Source organism: Pagrus pagrus (assembly GCF_965226575.1).
Source record: "Pagrus pagrus genome assembly, chromosome: 10".
Lineage (NCBI taxonomy): Eukaryota > Metazoa > Chordata > Actinopteri > Spariformes > Sparidae > Pagrus > Pagrus pagrus.
This window is the reverse complement of record NC_140194.1, coordinates 7044651-7063556: the sequence shown is the minus strand read 5'-3', so window position 1 is coordinate 7063556 and position 18906 is coordinate 7044651. Positions and strand designations below refer to the sequence as shown.

Here is an 18906-nt window from a genome sequence, read left to right as displayed (position 1 = left end):
GCAGCACCTCCAGTGCAGTCACCCAGAAAGAGACAGCTTCCTCCAGTGGGCATCAGTAAGCTCTGTGTTAAGGGAAACATACACTGTGACACATAATCATGAAGGGAACACACACACAAACACAAGCGCACATTCGCCTGTACCCCCTGCGCACAAACAGGCATGCATTCACACACATATTTTGTGTGAGTGCGTTCAGCCGCACACGCTCACAAAAATTGCTACCGGGCAAATGAACCAGCAAATCCCCCATCTGTAGATGTATCCCTGACAGTGTCGCAAAGCAGATGCACAGACTTGACATGACTTGGAAATGGCATTCATCCAGCTCTTGCGCACACACACACACACACACACACACACACACACACACACACACACACACACACTGAGTGTGTCAACGAGCCGTTCAAAAACCACCAGAGGAAGCTGTAAGCTGTAAGACTCATTTTGTTTACTAAAGCTGTGTGTAGGCGCGTCACCTGGCACACCTGATCCATCAAGAAAAGATATGTACACAGTTGCACAAGACGGCAGATTAAATTTAAAAATAGTAAAATAGCACTACTGAAACACATGTTCCCATTTCTGCTCCCCAAGCACCTGTACTTGTCTCGCAGATATAAAATGTTTCCTGCACAGTGCTGCCAACACTCACCTTCATAGGTTCCACTCTCTAGCAGGGCTCCACTTTGCTCCAGTTCCATAAAACGCTCAACGCTCACAAAGTTGTAGTCCACCCCTGGCACCTCCCCCTCCTTAGGCTGCCTGGTGGTACCTGCAGAGAGAGAGAGAGAGAGAGAGAGAGACAGAGAGAGGTGGGAAGGGAAAAAGAGAGAGAGAGAGAGAGGTCATCAGAGCCAAATAGGGCACTTGAGAAGAAAAGGCAGGAAGGCAGAGAAAGAGCCCAGAAAAAAGGGCTGGACAGAAAAAGACGGCAGATTTGAGGCTACAAAGTGTATCAGAGGAAGTGGGAGGGGAACGGAAATGGAACAGAAGAGGCTGAGTGAGGAGTCATCACTTGTGATAGCCAAATCCATTCACACAATTGTGTGTGAGTGACAGTGAGAGACGGAGAGAGACAGCTAGAGAGGAGCGGGGAAAGCATGCTCAAACGGCAAAGCGCCATCATTCAGTCCATACAAGCCAATCCGGTGCTGTTTTAGTAATGACTGAATCAATACGCCACTTTTACCGAGCATAACTCAAACCTCCCTACACAGCACACAATACTGTGCCGATTGGATTATTGTCAAAACAGCAGGAATGCAGAGGCACCACATTACCATGCAGCAATTAGAGCCTTCCTACATCAGCGCTCTAGAGATCTCCATCAGTGCTGCGGCGCTGAGGCTCGACTGTGTGATGGTAACGATGGGAGTTTCGAGTTTAATGAGGTGCTGTGTTTGTGTCTCTGCCAAGTGGACTTTCAGCTTAGGCTCAGTGAAGTCCACTGGTGTTGATTCCGGCTCTCCATTGATCACGCCTGGAAGCAGTCATTGGCCGGGCGTGGAGAGGGAGTCCGCTCTCAGAGCTTTTCCCAGGACTCATGCGGTAAAAGTTAAGTCAGATTGATCTGGCCGTGGCCTTAACCGGATCTGATGCTGTTGCCGCACCGTTGCCAGCATGTCAGATATGGCTGAAGTGTATTTGTGTAAGTGTAAGTCGCTCTGTGGTCCAACGATCCAAGAGCTCAGGTCTAAAAAAGGCAATTACAAGTTCTGACACACACAAAAAAACACTACATGTGCTCACGTATGAATGGTGGGTATGAAACACTTTTAAGCATCATAGCTAAAGTGAGAGCTGAAAACAGCAGGTGGTGGTTGTGTTGTAGAAACACAAATAACACACACACACAAGCAAGTGGGGGGGTTAATCATTGTGCAAGATCCTCTGACTCTCCCAGAGTGCGATATCTTAATCATTAGATCTCCATTGATCATCTGTCACCACTTTGCTCCTGTAGTGCATCCACTGAACACACTCTACTGTATTTACTTCACCACCAGGAGCAGAAGACGACAGCTTAGCAACACCTAATGAGCAAACAAGTGGTACCAGGCCATCACACATCTATAGTCTGTCTATAAGGCTGTCCACACATAGGTGTGTTTGTTTGCACTAATGTTTCATGTGTGTACTCGACGGTGTGTTTGTCTTTGTGACTCTAAATGGTGGTAAAATGCCCACTGTGCCAACAGTAATCCCATCTCCGAGCTGATCACAGCTCAGCAGGATACCGCAAATCCACAACACCACAGGTTTGAGTCAGAGAGCGTGTGTGTGTGTGTGTGTGTGTGTGTGTGTGTGTGTGTGTGTGTGTGTGTGTGTGTGTGTGTGTTTGCGCCACAATCCACATTGTTGATGCACTCTTACTCTGATAAACACTTAGAATCAGTCAAATACACTGTGGATCGCAGCAATGCTCAAGGGCTAATGTTGGTTGAGTTGTTTTACACTGCTGTCAGACTGATGTTACCAGAGGTGACTATGTGTGATGCCTCGTGGGTAACAGGAGGGCTTCATATTAATATCTATAACTACCGATGTTGTTTCTGTACATTAAGGCAAAGGGGAGGTGTTAATCCTGCAGATGGGATGTGTTTCTAAGGAGTATATGAGACAGGATTGCAGAAATGTGACTTTCTCATCCTTTTGGGCTGCTGCTGCTACTACTGTAGTTTCATAACAGCTTCATCAATATCTGAATGACAACAACACTTGACCGCAGTCAGCTGAACTAAACATGCTGAGAGTGACGATAGGCTCATAAGGTTGTTTTCTTCCCCCTGTTAAAAGGCTTTTTCTTCTCAATATGGCAAGTTTTTCCTCACTCTGTCTAAGGACAGAGGATGTCGTTCACTGTACAGATTGTGATTGTGGTTTTGGGCTTTAACAATAATTATATCTCGATTATTTTGTTTTTATAGTCATTGGAAGCCATAGCCAGCAACTATTCTGATGTCACTTCTAACACTAATATAAAGTCTACCCAGATGTAGTACTGCAGGGCTTTTCTTTTTTATTTCATTACATAACACACGGCCTAGAATATGTTAAGTTTTTTTACTTATCACCAGATACATCCCTTGAAATACAGTAATACCACTGGGAAGTACAAAGTGTGTGTGTTTTTAAACCAGTGTTAGAAGTATTGATTTAACTCCATGCACTTTCTTGAGGTTTTAGTTTGCGTGTTGATAATATTGGTTGCCATTATATCACAAGAAGTAATAAATATCTTCCACACCCCCTGAGTTGACTCATCACTTCTCTGACTCAACCTACACGAAAATTTTACATTATAAGCTTCACAAAGATAGTGTATGTTTAGGGGCCATTATTATCGGACTGCAATGTATTATCAGGCATTTCTGATACTTTGTGTGTCCACCCCCTTTATATTTATAAATTCAGCTTTATGAATTTCCGAGTTACTGCATATCCTCTTTTATCCACCAAAAGAAGTACCAACATGAAGAAGCTTCACAAACCAGCACAACGGGGCCAACTCCATGAACTCTACTGCATGTTAAAACAAAAAAAATTAATCTTGAACAGGACCATCCATCGACTGCGAAGTGCTTCTCTGAATGCAGCAGCAGCTGAGCCAGCCAGGCGGGGCAGGTCGCCTTCCACTGGGCACAACTATTGATCTATAAGATCAGAATGAAATTATTGTGCTGCCCACACCAGAGTAGGCAGAGCCTGCTGGAATACTGATGACCTGCCAATGGTCTTCTCCCACAGCTTCCTTCACTGGACACACCAACAGAGCAGAAAGAGAGGGAGAGAGCATCTTGTTGGATCTGAGCTGGGAATATTGATCGACTATCTGGCCTTGAGATAGGCAGTCCAAATGTTCCTCTTTTCTGTCTTCCGTCCCTTTCACACATTTCTGCTCAGAGCAGCCTACCAGTTTTTCCTCCCGTGCTCTCTGCGCGTACTCCTTCCTTCCCCTTAGCAACACCCACTAAATAACTGTGAAGCAGACCTGTTTATTAAAACCAACACTGTCCCCAGCAAAAATCCATACTCTGTTCCTGCTGCCCCCCACTGCTACCTTTCCTGTTCTTCATCTATTTTTAACATTACCATCTTCCTTTTTTCTGATCCTCAAGAACTCGGGTAGAGTCCAGAAAATGATAGAAAAAATAGAAACCCTAATTCATGGAGCCTCGTGGATGAGGGCCGACATGTCTTCAGTTCGGTTCAGTGGGTTTTCTAGTTGATATTTTTTGTACACGGCCACACAAACTCCTAAGTAGAGCTTTAATAAATAAGCTGGACAAAGCAAGACAAGCTGCTCAGGTGCTCAAATTTAAAAAAACTGCAGAAGACTGTACCGCGAGGAGGCAGCGACGCTTTTCCTGAGCCACAAGCACTGCTGCTGTTGACTATTGATTGGATGTCGTGCTCTTGCTAATAAAGGATAAAGTTGGCTGCGAGCCAAAAATGGTCTTTGCATTGCAATCAGCCAGTGTAGCCAAACCTCTCAGAGGTGACGCTGCGTGCAGGAGTATGAGCGCCACAGAGATTTATGGCTTAAATGACTTAACTCTATAATAGCACAGAAAAGCTTCGGAGCTGCCACTTTAGGTGTGAATACATTCTCTGCCTCGAACCATGACGACTGAGCGCTACAGAATAATTTCACATCGGTAGGAGTGTGTGTGAGGGAGAAAAAAAGAGAGAGCGATTACGTAGAAACATAACAAGAAAATTCCATTTGGAGGAAAAAGCTAAAATAGCTGATATACTGAAATAACTCAGCTGGGTGTCAGACGATAAGGGGACAAAGACCTTTGCTAAATAATAGAGTGGCAGAAGAGTGGCAAGCTGAGAAAAACTGAGAGAGACAGAAGACAGTAAGAGGAGAAAAGCACAATTTGTTAACCTCACTGTGCATCCACAGCAGCCTTCGAGTGAGTTGAAAACATGCACGTGTATTCAAACGCACGTTTGTATAATTAGACAGGAAGTCACCAAGAGGGAGAAGCAGAGCGGGGGAAATTCAGAGCTAAAAATAGACTATCGATGGACTGATTATCATAATAAAGGGTGGGGGGAGGTGGTCAAAGGATACGTTCTCAGCATGAGTATGTGTGGGAACGAGGAGGTAAGGGTGCAGGGAACCAAGCGTGTGTTTCTAATTAATAATTAATGATCATTAGGTCCTCTAGAGTTTTGGGATTCATTGTTGAAAAAATAATTCCTGTATTTGTAGCTGTAATAGATGAACAATTGTACATTAATTGGTGGAACAAAGCCAGATGACAAAAACTAGATACACACGGTCCCATCTGAGCTCCAGCTCTGCGTCTCAATGCGCACATATATGGATCGTGTTTGTCTCACAAACCCCTCTTGGTTTCGGCGTATCATCCATCAGAGCCATCAGGCTGCTTTGGGAGTTAGAGGGAATTTGTTACAGAGACAGAGGTAAAGTCAAATCTGACGGTAACTAAAAATATTCTCTTAAAGGTGAAGAGGAGCAACGCTCTTTCACAGTAATCCCTCGGTGGACTGGATGAGGAGGATTCAAACGTGTAGATTTGCTATCGCACCCTGTCGACTGTACCTAATGTACTGTACGTCCAACCTAAATCCAAAATGCTGCACATGGTGGAGAGAGATTTTCTGAATTCACGTCTGAACTGAGACATGTTGCAATTTATCTAAACTCTATGAAACAACTAATGAATATTTTCATTGTCGATCAATTGGTCAATTATTTTCCTGATCAATCGATTAGTTGTTTAGTTTAATAAATGCCAGAAAATGACGAAAAATGTTGATTAGTGTCAAAGAGGACATGAACAGAGGACATTCAATTTACTGTCACACAGAAAACAGAAAATGTGTAAGAAGCTGGAATTTCTTTTGAATTTTCTGCTCAAAACTGATTGATACTAATACTTCCTTAAAATCTACGAAAAAGTGTACAAAATAATGCAAACGACATTACATGTTCCCATTCAATCAAACCGAAGCCAGCCTCAGAGGTGTTGCTTTCTAATTGTAAAACTACCCAAGGATGGATACATCAGGAGCGATGGGTTCAATGACGCAATCCTGCAACCGTACAGACAAAAAAAACACAGACAGAATATGCTGTCCTCAAAAACCTGAACCCTGTTTACCCAGAATCCTTTTCAGTAAAAAGCAAGCAGAGCACCATGGCAGCAAGAGAGCAGAGAGAAATGTGAGGATTGTCTGTGTTTGTTTCGTGCGTTACCCACACTGCTGCTTCCTTATTCATTAACCGTCTCATTCTCATATCTATCTATCTATCTATCCATCTATAAAAGTTGCTGTCCTCCATTATCCTCTCTCTTTCTCTTGTTTCCAATTTACCTCATTGCTCTCCCCTCCATTTGTTCCTCTGTTGGTGCTCTCTGTCCCCATTACTCCCTCTCTGTCTTTTTTAATCCGCTCCCTCTTCACCTCGTTATCCTCCTCTCTTCTTTTGTCTCTCCTTCAAGCTCCATCTCGCACTTTGGTCTCATGTCTCATTCACTCTCACTGTTCACCCCCCCCCCCCACCTCCTCCTTTTCCCTTCTTCCCGGTTGGCAGATGTGAAGTGTGACAGCAGGTCTATAGGAGAGGTATGATCGGGCACACAAACACACACACACACACACACACACACACACACAGGCACCCTTATTTACACTACAAAGCCCAGGCTACAAATACAGCGGCGCAACATGGCAACACACTGACAGAAGAGTGTGCTACCACAACAACATGTCGATGCAGCTTTGCCATGGTAACAAGCCACAACGTCTACATTAGCAGTACAAAAATAATACTTATGTCAGACATGACTCCTCAGCCGTTTTGCACACACAGCTGTTTTGCTAGTTACAGTCTCAGGGGTCCTCAGCTCGAACCCTTTTGCTCTACAGAGCTGCAGGTCTGTGCTCCTCGCTTCCTTGCACTTCATCAATCAATTACTGTCACAGCTTGGCCACTGAGAGTCACACCTGCTTTTCTCAGAGTTATTCAGGTGGTGTTTAAGCAGCCGGGTTTGACTCTGATGGGGGCTGCAGGCTGCACCTCTCCAGTGTAAAGGCCCTTACACACCACACTGACATCAAAGAACTAGCCGCGACAAAGCCTGACTGTTGCGTCGTCTCATGTCACCTTATCTCGGCCAAAAAGCTGCACTTGAAAACAGCGCAAAGCCCTACAGCTGTCGGCCAACAAACTTGTACGTTCTGTGCCTGCGTGAATAGAAATACCTCTCTGTCACTATACAAACCTTTGCTGTGATTAACCAACATTTTTTGACACTGCTCTCGCTAATATAGCTGCTCCTAATGGAGAATGTAATAGAAAGTTGCAAATGGCGCTGGCGAAGAGGCGAAGGAGAAAAATAAAGACAAAAAGCACTAAATGGGTGAAATCATGGATACTACATCGACAGACTCACTCTCTTTCTTTTTCCGTTTCTCTTTTCTGCACTGATTGGTTTACCTGAGCAGCCAATCAGAGTGATTTCTCTCACTGACGAGCTGCTGCAGATTCTGCATGATGAATTGGCGAAAAAGCCTCCAACAAGGCCTGTCCAGTGCCAACGATGCGGGACACACCACACTGACTGCAGCCCTGGACACTCACTGACTGCCCTGACAATGCCTGACAGCCGACCATAGGCTGGTGTGTAGGGGCCTTAAAGGTAACCAAAAAAAATTTAACTGACTGTCTTGTTTGTTTAATCCATACAATGACCAAAGTAAAGAGGGTTATTTTCAAGCTTATTTCTGACTAGGAGAAGTTGTCAGGCAACCAGCGGAGACCCCAGGAAGTGACTCATCTCTGCCAAGAAATATTCCAGCACATAACCCCATTAAAATGGCAAATTGATGTCTTCAAGTGTTGTTTTTTGTAACTCTTGGCAAAAAAGCAAATAATTGTCCTCTCCAATATGTTTATCTATTATTTTAACTGGAAGGTTTTATGAATCGTGAGGCAGGGCAGGTTATTAAACTTCAATACGTTTACCAGCACAGAATGAATCTGTTGAATGAGTCTGTTGCACCAAACACTGAAAACTGTCAATTAGTCTTTACTAATTCTGTCAGAAAATTAATAAACAGTTAAAACAATCATCTCCAGCTTCTGTACTGTGAGGATTTGGTGCTTTTATCTGTATGGCAGGAGTTTTTTAACATTTGGTCACACAAAACGAGCTATTTTAAGATGTCAACTGGAAAACTGATGGAAATTTTTCACTTTTTTCACATGAAATCTTTAAGACAATTAGAGGACTAAAAGCCCTCCAAGGATGGAAATTAAACCTGGTAAGCACAAAGTTAATTAAGTTTAGAAACAGCTACATCAAGTCTAGAGTTTCTTCCATAAAGTGTCGGTCAGGTCCACTAGCGGCTGTAAAGACAACTGTGTTCAGTGGATCAGCGTCTGGTGGAGCTGCTGCCCGGGTGACATTGAGAAATTACCCCTGTACTGAGGTGTGTCCTGCGGTGATGGAAATCAGCCCTGATAGGCTGAAAAGCACCTTTATTAGTCTGCAGAGCTGACTGACACAGGACGACAGTGGGGGTCATGATGATGCACACACACAGAGCTGGTGTGTTAGTGTTTGGTATGCAGTGTGTGCAGCTGGGTGTGTGTGTGTGTGTGTTTTGGTGTGGAGAGTTAAAGATTGTCCAGAGTAAACAATCAAGCTCTCCGAGGTGTCAGCGCTCACTGACCATCACAGGATCAGCCGCCCAACAAGCTACTGGCTAATCGCTGCACATCATCAAAGTAGCACAGACAGAAACACGGGGTGAGGAGGGTGAGGAGGAAGAGGAGGAGAGGTAAAACTAGAGACAGGAACACAAATATAAAAAGGCTCCAGGAGAAACTCATTTTGTGATTAGCCGCTGAGTGAGAGGATCACACCAAGGAGAGGAAAAAGATGAGATGACACCTGTCCAGGGCTTAACACCGAAAGCACTTTGCAAACATAACCAATTCATTAATCACGTTCAATATTTGCTGTTTTCATTTCATGAAATTCATATCATTCCCTCACAGTTTCTTTCATCTGTGGAACAACATTAATCCAGCGTGCCAATCAAACTGCAGGGAGCACAGAACCACATCAAAGCATGTCAGCCAGCCCTTTAACAAGAGCAAGCCAGCAGGCAAATCACCCCTTTAAGGAGAGAGTCCCTGGGGGATGATGTATTTCTCTCCCTCTCTCTCATATGGAGACAAGCACACACACAGTCCACAGAGAATGGCGTGTAACACTTTCATTATTTATCAGCTAAGCCTATTAAATCTCAGCATACAAAAAGAATAATCAGTGCAACAAGTTTAAAAGACACATATGTACATTTACATGCATACGTTTCTTTGTGTGTGTACAGATACACAATCAACTGCTACAGAAACACACACAACAATAACCTTTTTTTTTTTTTTTTTCAGATCACATCATCCAACTTCATTATTATTATCCTGACAAACATCCACAATTAACTGTCATCACTCCTCTTCCTCCCCCATCACCATCAGTCACGGTACCAAATTAAGGTATACGGCCCACTCATCCATATGAGTAACAATAAACATGATACAATCTGGTGCAATTGATAACGAATCTGAATGTGTTTCAACGACAAAAACATTATTTTTTTAAAAACCGAACCTACATTCTTGGTTAAATTTCAAAACGCAGATGGGAGGTGGGAGAATTTGGTGGCTCACTGCAGTGATACCTTCCTTAGCTCATCAAGTCTTCACAGATAAATGGGCTGAATGTTTGTTTGGAGGTGTAGATTTTGGTACCTGATAGCACATTTTCAATAGCATGATGATGAACAACATTGCTTCAAAAGCACATTGGCAACCATGTTGTCTGAGCCAAAAGGTCATACAAGTGTGACTGAGGAAATCAGAGAGCACAATACAAGGCTTCACCTGGCAGACACACATCGACCGGCTGTAAAGTTGTTTCTTTCATTCAAATTAACTGACTGCTTAGTGAGTAATTTTTTTTTCATTTTCTGAAAGCAATTTATTCTGAATATTACATTGTCGAAGAATTAAAATAATTGGTTTATAATGCATTTTTTTTCGACTAGAAAGCATTTTTCAAATCCCAATTTACACCTGCAAAACTCTCCACACAATAGCACAACTATCAGGGATTTTTTAAAATCTATTTTTTCAACAAAAGCTCAAACACCAGCGTCAGTGCTTATTGTGTACTTCGTCAAAACAATTTGAAAAATGTTTGTGTTTCAAAAAAATGCATAAATAAAAAAAGTGCAAAGAGAAACGTGACGTTACTGCATGTAAATTAATTGACTTAAAATCCTCCTAGATCTTCAGGGACCCTAATTTTAATGACCATCTATTAGTAGGTAGATCACGAGGACATATGAAGTGATAGTGGTGAGAACTTGGCTGTCCTCATTGAAACAACAACTGTAAAGGCAGCTTATTGCTACCCATATTTATGTTTATTTTGTGGTTGCAACGTCTAGTAACCATAGTAATTATTATGGTAAAAAAGGAGGCAGTCAGGTGAAGCAGTATAAAGAGGGTTCACCCAGAAGAGCGCTGTCCGTGTCCAGTGAGAAATCAATGGGGACTTATTTTAACTATGGTAGTTAGGTTACTTCATTTGCATATCGTAACTTAGGTTATGTACATATGTACCTACATTATGTATTATAATTGGAGTTACATAAGTAATGTAGTTATTTAACACAAACCAGGATGTTTTCCTAAATGCAACCAAGTAGTTTTGTTGCCTACACCCAACAAAGGAGCGAGGGTATGACGAAGGGCTGGTATGCCTGACCCTGAAACACTGCAACAGTCGTGCTGCATTGGGAGCGGTGATGTATGAAGTCTTGGGAGTCACTGGAAATCGATTCAGTCTTTAAGGTTTGAGAATGTGTTGAGGTTATTTTAAGTTTGGAAAAAGAAGTAAGAGGACATTAAATTGCAGAGTCTCTACAATTCACCTGAAGAGTAGATTTCTTTTAAATCGATCATGGGCTTAAATCTTTGCCCACCACTGCCTCTTACACTAGGAAAAAAATGTACTTCTTCTAAAGTATCCTAAGTATTTAAGTATCTAAATACACTCTGTCCACCTGTTGATACAACTTTTCTATAAGTTGTGATATTGTAGGTAATAAAACACTGGACATGTTCACATATTGACAGTGATCGTCTAGGTTTTTAATCACTTGGGCATTAAATGAGCTGTGTACTCAAGCTGCGTGTTGCTGCAGAGAGCTGTATGAAGCATTTTAAGAAAGGAAAACCAACATTCTTGTTCGCATTTGCATTAATAAACTGAATGAATTTTTCATTAACAGGACTGCATTGAAGACTCCTGCATGCATCAGGTTTAAAAGGTGTCATTTTCCACAAATTTCCTCTCATTATCGCGATAACCATCTTCATTACTGCCATTATCATCAGCCAGCCATATCACCCTCCTAAGCATCTTGGCCATGTTCCTCGTCAACATCTTTATATGTTCCTCCTCTGCGCTCTCCGGAGGAGGATTCCCTGAGAAGCCGTGGGGCAGCATGCGTCCAGAGCAGCGGATGTGAAGTGACAGAAGCTACATGTATTTATAGGCTATCTGAGTAGAGAAACGTGCGGCTCACTGTTGAATCTATTTATAGGGCCTTTTACTGATGCCTCTGAGTAGAGTGGGGGGGAGAAGATGGTTCTCTGGGGAATAACTTACGAGTCGCCCTCATATCTCCCTCTACCGCCATTCAGCGCACGTTCGCCCTTCTGCTTCCTACGTCTCTGCTCTCTTCATCCCTCCATCCTCTTCCTATCCCCTCAAATCGACTCTCGCCTTCTCAATTTCCATCCTCTGTCCAATCTCTTCTTCCCTCCTCATCTCTCCCCTGCCGATCTCGTCCTCCTAACCACCTCTCCTTCTGTCCTCACCCCTTCTTCCACCTTCTCGCAGAGCCTCTGTGCTCATGTCGACATCCGTCATGTTCCCTCCCTCTCACTGTTCACTGTAACCCCACCTCTTTGCTTCTCCCTGTGTATTTTCCAGGTCTTCTCACTTCTCTAGCCCCATTTCAAACTCTCAGCTCCGCTCATATCAAAGACTAAAAACTCTGAATTCCTCAACAGCAGGTGCTCCGGCAGAAGCGCAGACTAATGTGATCAAGTGATCCCTGTGAATGAAGTGAAATGGTGCCAGCAAATCTCTCATCTCAGAGGCTTGAGACGGTAGACTTACACACAGTGACAATCTTACCAAATGTTTCATTAGGCTTGTCGTGGTAGTCAGTGTTACGCAGTCACACAGCAGACACTGATTACATTACTTGGTCACTGCCCCCCCCCATCATTTGGCTTTTTTTAATCAAACTTAATCTGCGATGGACATTGTAATTACAATCTGCTCTGTAGCGCCAGCAGCAGAGTCGCAGCGCGGACTAGCAGGAGTCACATTTCACTTATCACGTGACAACAGCAAAGACAGTTGCCTGCCAAGAAGATGGTGGAGGATTTGTTGTCAGAGCGAAAAGCAAAAGCAGGGAAGCAAGCATGGAAAGGAGTTGGTTACCTCCCTGAGAAGTTGGAAATGTGCAGCCTGTCCCTCGCAGCTCTTTATTTAACAGCTGCTTCTCAAGCGCCTCCTGACATATTTCAAACTGACCCAATGTCAAAAATGGCCGTTGTTTGGTTTGGTAGATGCTTTTCTGAAGAACGATAGCAGTAAGTGCTAACCTCACTGAGCACATTTCCTGTGACTACCCCACTTCAAAATGAAAGGCTACTCATCTTTCGCCAATTAAATGCTTTTAATATGAAGCTGAGGCACCAGGAAATGTTGTCTGCATCAGCAGTAACTTAATAGAGTGCTCTATAGATAGTGAGCATCTTTTCTTGTCTTACTGTAAAATTTGACTTACTAATTTTAGACTTAGTTGACATCAACTATAACGTTATAACTATGTTATAAAAGGAGGAGACAAATAACTTTAAGCGCTTTGAATAGAAAAGTCTGTAACACCGGAGATGGCGCTTGTCTCACACATATCCCGCTTCTTCACCCCAAAAGCCAAATGTGGTTTATAAAGCTGATGCAGGAAACGTATAATAATGTGAATACACAGGATTACCAAGAAAGGTTATCCAAAAACTAGACATTACTCGCAACTGTTCAGGCACTCTGCTGGGATGAGCTGACGGCATTAGGTCACAGCACTCATGCAAATGCATAGTAGAAGAATAACCTGTGGAAGAAAGCGTTTTCAAGAATATTTTGGTGCAAAGTCACTGATTTGGCTGATGTTTCTATACACGCAGTTTTTATGTCGCAGTGACCATTGAGAGTGAATGTTATGGTTCTCTCTTTCCAATTATTTAGACAGGGCCCTGGTCTTGTTAGCCCAAAATAACTGCCCAGGGGTGTTGTCAAGATGGCTTCAGAGTGGCAAGACTTTTCTAAAAGGACTTTGACTTATTATTTTCAGTTTTTGTATTTTCTGTCTGTTTCCTGCAGTTTGGTTAGGTTCGCGAGACAAAACTACTTAGTGAGGTTTAGGAAAAGATAACGGTTTGGATTAAAACTGATGCTTTTGCAACATTAACCACGTTATTAGAACGACTTCTCCCGTGTGCACCCGTCTCTTTTTTGAGTCGCAAAGCTATGACATTACAAAACATGCTTGGTCAGCTGAAATGATGGTCCTGGAGCATCATTAATTATGATGTTGTAGGAGCAACACCAACTTCCCGATATCAGATTGTGCATGTCTTTAAACTTGCTGTCCTGCTAGTGTTTGGGATGTGTGCTTGCTGAAGTATGAATACATGTCAGAATGAGATGAACACCTCGACACACACAGCAGGCAGCCTGAAGGCTACGATACATGTGAACAAAGTCAGTAATATCAGATGGTGAATTATCACATTCAATTCATTATTTTTTGGAGAAGGGCTGATCCTTGAGCCAAGTGATGTAACAGGATGCAGGAGTTGATGTCAACATGTGAGCCTTCTAGCCGTATGAACACACACACACACACACACACACACCGGACACACACACACACACACACACACACACACACACACACACACACACACACACACACACACACACAGACACCTCCTCCCACGTCCTTCAGTGTGACAGCATGTTGTAATGCAGAGTGGCGTCTGCTTGTCAAGCTGACAGACTCGCACTGACAGCATGGTCAGAGCGCTGCAGACACAGGAGAAAAAAACACTGATTTTATAACGCTCCAAACCACAACAACAAATAGCCTGCCGGGCACAAACGGCGCAGCACCCAGTACCATCATCCCTGCTTTTTTAGCTGTCTGATGCTGTGTCGCTCTGACGGTGGAGCCTGCTCCCGTGTGTTTCAGGAAGTCATGCAGCAAACGTATATGAAAATTCCTCACATGCAGTGGGAGATGACCTGCTGACAAATTAAAGCAAATTTAAATCAGGTTGGTGAGATAACGATGAATTTGGGGAATCACTGTGATATCACATGTATTTAAATGTCAAATATTCAGCATATAATTCAAAGCTGCTGTGCAGGAGGTCTATGAGTTGGAATTTCTATAATCTTCATTACACTATCAGCTTTGTTAAGTGAAAGGCAGTTAATTATGGGGATGGCATTACCGCTCACACATCATAACACAGAATAACTGTCTTTCCATTCTAGTTAAGGGCTGGAAGGCGACTATAATTGAAACATGGTGACAAAACTGCACTTCGTGCTACCAAAAGAAGCCATTGTCAACCATCAGCCTCAACAGGGCTGAAGCGTGCGAGGACCTGCAGTGTTGAACCTCAGCCAGTCGCCATCACCTCAGTTATCACCCTGTCAGTCCGCCTTCACTGCACTATTACACAGCCAACAGGCTGAGAAAGGTAGAAAAAAGGAGAGGGAAGGAGAAGGAGAAGGAGAAGTGGGCCGTCTGGAGGTAAAATTGAAAGGGAGAGAAAATGTGATGGAGTGAGTTGGTCACCAACTGGAATCAAAGAGAGGAGAGAAGGAGGGAGAGCCAGGGGGATCGGAGTGAAAGCAAAGAGTTGAAGTCGACAGGAGAGAGAGAGGGATTGAGGAGAGGAAAAAGAGGGAGAGAGAGGCTCAGGAACTGTGCAGCTGTGGGAGCGTATTAAACAATCACTTCTGTGTCAGCGGCTCAACACACCGGCAGAGGACATCTAGTGTAGTAGAAGCGCCCGGCCAACAACTATCATGTGACGTCAAATCCTAGCTTTGCTTTCTCATGGTTCTCCAGCAGAATCTCCAAATCGTCAATGGCTTCATTCAACTCCAACCACCTTGACTTGCAAAACGCCCAGACACCATGACTGAGGTTATTAACAGAGGATACTGAAACATGTCAGACAAGCCCTTCGACAAACATCTCATCACAGATCCACGTGCAGCATGAAAGGAGTAACATGTAGTCTGCAGAGTCAAGCATCAGAGAGCGGCTTCGGTCTCCAGAGAAGCTGATTCATGAGCTGCTCGGCGTATTGACAGCAGGCGGAGCTACTGGGGATGGCTCCCCTCAATGTCAACCGCAGCAATGACATCGTCCCCCAACAGGCAACAGGCACACGCGCAGATATCACAATGTAAGGCACGAAGAGTCTATGTGAGGATTCGTGCATCCAGCCAGTAGGATTTCTCACATTCAAAAAAAGAAACATCTTCCTTATGCATCCAAGGGAGTGATGTGTGATTATCTTTGTATATCTCAGTATGTGTTGTGCATGTCTAGCGTGTGCTGAAGGGGGTAGGGCGTCAAGGCAACGCAAGCCTCGAGACAAGAGGGTGGTTGCCGTGGAAACCTCAGGCTGAGAGCTCAGCAGCCGGACGATTGAGGGAAAAGAAGGAGCGATAGACGGTGGTGATAGACGGAGAGAAAGAGTGCGTGTGATGAAAAAACACGAGGGCAACGTCCCGGGGGCAAGGAGGGAAAACTAAAACAGAGAAAGAGAAGGAAATAGAGCTGGAGAGAGAGATGGAAGGGGAAGATCTACGAATCTATCTGAGAAAGAGAAAGAGACAAAGACTATAAGAGACACAGTGAGACAGAAAGAAAGAAAGATTGAAGGAGTCAAAGAGGACAGAAGGAGAGAGAGAGGTGGACTCACAGGGAACAGTGCGGAGGTAGAGGTTGTCTCTGATGATCTGCTGGTGGTCGTGGTCCACTGAGCCCTTGGAGAAGCGCAGGTTGAGGTAGTGCCGCAAATCCTTGTCAACCACCCCCCCTGAAAAAAAAAAAACATGGGAAGAGAGAGATTACAGCTCGCTTTCATTTGATAACATGCGTGACACACAAACCTGGCAAGTGACATTTTGTCAGACTAAACTCGAAAAAATCCTACTTGTTTTTCTTTTGAGATATTAAAAGATTGGCTCTCGATAAATCATGATGTAATTGACACTCTACTGGAAACGACTGAAAGGATTTCACTCCAAGAATGAGCAGCCTGCCCAGTAGGCCAGTCACTACACACTCATGCTGTGCAGCCAACGTTGCTCAAACTCGCAGAGATTTTAAATTCTTGTGGATATCCCAAAGTTTTCCTAAGATACCGAATATGTCAAGCTGAATGCACAAGATACCTGGAATATTTCAGTTTCATGGAATGGTGACAAAAATATCCATCATCCTAAATGTAAATATTGCTCTAGGTGCAAACATAGAGTGAGCATACAGAGCTTGTCACAACTGTCAGACAGAGAAGAGCAAGAATGAGGCTGATTAAAGGAGACGTAAAGAGGCAGAACTGCAGGTCGAGGGTATTTAAAAAGGAATATGGGGAAAATGGCTTATTCAGATTGAAAGCTTGCACTGAATTTCACACCCAAGCAAAACAGCAGAGGCTACAACACACACTGACGTAAACACACACACACACAGATCATGGTAATTGTGTTAACCAGTGATCCCCTTGGGGCCAGATATGCGGTGTCAGCAGGTTGGGTGACAAAGCCCTACAGAGGACAGAAGCTCACACCACCTCATCTCCGACCCTCTGTCCCTGCTTATTATTTGCTTTACAAACGGTCTTCCTTCTCATTAAGTCACTGAACTGAAACACAGTTAAATGAGTGACAATCATGAGTGAAGGTGGTTGACTAAGACCAGGCCAAACATATCTGTGCTGCACACGCACTGCATGATAATGTCCATGAATAGTTTCTCCTCCCTTCATCCCAAACCAAAGAAGCCCAGGAGGATGAGAGGAGGAGAACTTGTTCTCTACACAACATTCGACATGCAAGACTATCACATCCGACAGCAGGAGGGATGAGGTTACATGCCATGCATTTACAGATGAAAAACATGTCTTCTCACTCATGCATACTCTAGCGACCTCCTGCCAAATTCACTTGACAGCGTTTCGGCCTACCGGTTGCAACGAATGCAGCGCCCACCCATCACAGGGAACATACAGCGCACCGTCAGAGAGGAAATTCTTTACATGGGCTCACTGCACAGGCATCTACCTGTGCAGATACCTGCATGTATGTTGCTGACACTGATGACTCTGTGATTCTGCAATAATAAATCCTTTTGGAATAACATCTTATGTAAACTGACACCATTTTAGCGAGGCTGTGAATTGCTTCACAAACAGCGAGGAGAGGAGAGGAGAGGAGAGGAGAGGAGAGGAGAGGAGAGGAGAGGAGAGAGCCAGAAAACAAAGGGAGACAGGATGAAATCTTGATTAACATGATTAGGACTATCACGGGTTTCAGATGGGTAAACATCACATCTCACAGCCATGTATTCAGACGTAGGCCATGTCTTTGACGTGCACAGACACCGACATACACATATTGATACATGCACACCAACACACACAGATATGTGAACAGAGAGAGATGGAGACATAGACAGGATAAAGAGAAAGGCAGAGCAGGCACCTCGTAAGCAGCTCGCCCAGATGTTGATAAAAGCAGTCCTTTATCCACAGGTATATATCCACAGACAGCCTGTCCTCCCAGGCGTCCTCTAGCCTCGTAACCAACCACCGCACATCTTCTGCCGTCTCGGTGAAACCTCACTGTCCTCCCCCCCTGCCTCGGCTTCTCCACCGCTGCTCCACAACACACACACACACACACACACACAGAGCACCTGGCTGCAGCCAATTTTAATCCCAGAGAAGAAGACGAGGATGAGGGGGAAGGGAGATGCAGAGAGACGCTGAGAAATGGAGAAAGACGACGACCGTCGGGAGAAAAGAGAGGAGAAGGAGATGTGCCAGTGGGAAGCCAGGCTCCAAACCACCAGCCAGCGGATTGGCTAGAGACCTTCCACAGTCCTGCAGCAGCCTCTATCTGCTGCTGCTGTTACTGCACTGGAGTGTGTGTACATTTTTATGATGACTGTTTGTGTGTGTGTGAGTGTGTGTGTGTGTGTGTGTGTGTGTGTGTGTGTGTGTGTGTGTGTGTGTGTGTGCGAGAGATTCAGAGACCGAGGGAGACGTTCCATCAGCGTAGGAAATAATTGGTTATGTGTGTGAAAGCATTTGTAGATGTGTGTCTGTATTTCTGTGTTTAAATGTTTTGTGTGTTAGCGTGCATTCGTGTGTGTCGCCCAGATGCTCCCTGACATTCCTCAAATACTCTGCATCTCGCCCACCAGATGCTCTCCCTGTTTGACCTTGTGTAAACGTCACTGACTAGGAGTGAAATACTGTGAAACGCAGCGGCGGCGGCAGCATATGCCACGCTGAGGTTACACACACTCATACGCACACGGAGGGCTGATGAGCTCACAGCTGCAGATGCCAGCGAAAGATGCCTTGAGCGCCGTCTTGGGCATGGTTTGGTCTGAATATAAAGAATAAACAAACACCAACACAGAACCACACGCTCGTGATATGTGTAC

General features: G+C 44.2%; 1 protein-coding gene across 5 annotated transcripts in view; it reads right to left on the bottom strand.

The window, feature by feature from the left end:
* Window positions 1-18906, bottom strand: part of magi2b (membrane associated guanylate kinase, WW and PDZ domain containing 2b) — an 81522-nt gene that overhangs the window by 42298 nt on the left and 20318 nt on the right. For all 5 annotated transcript variants that reach the window (XM_084363857.1, XM_084363859.1, XM_084363860.1 and 2 more), the window contains exons 2-3: window positions 16154-16270; window positions 659-778 (exon numbers count right to left, since the gene is read on the bottom strand). In XM_084363857.1, the coding sequence (XP_084219983.1) occupies window positions 659-778; window positions 16154-16270 (237 nt within the window). The remainder of the gene's footprint in view (window positions 1-658; window positions 779-16153; window positions 16271-18906) is intronic.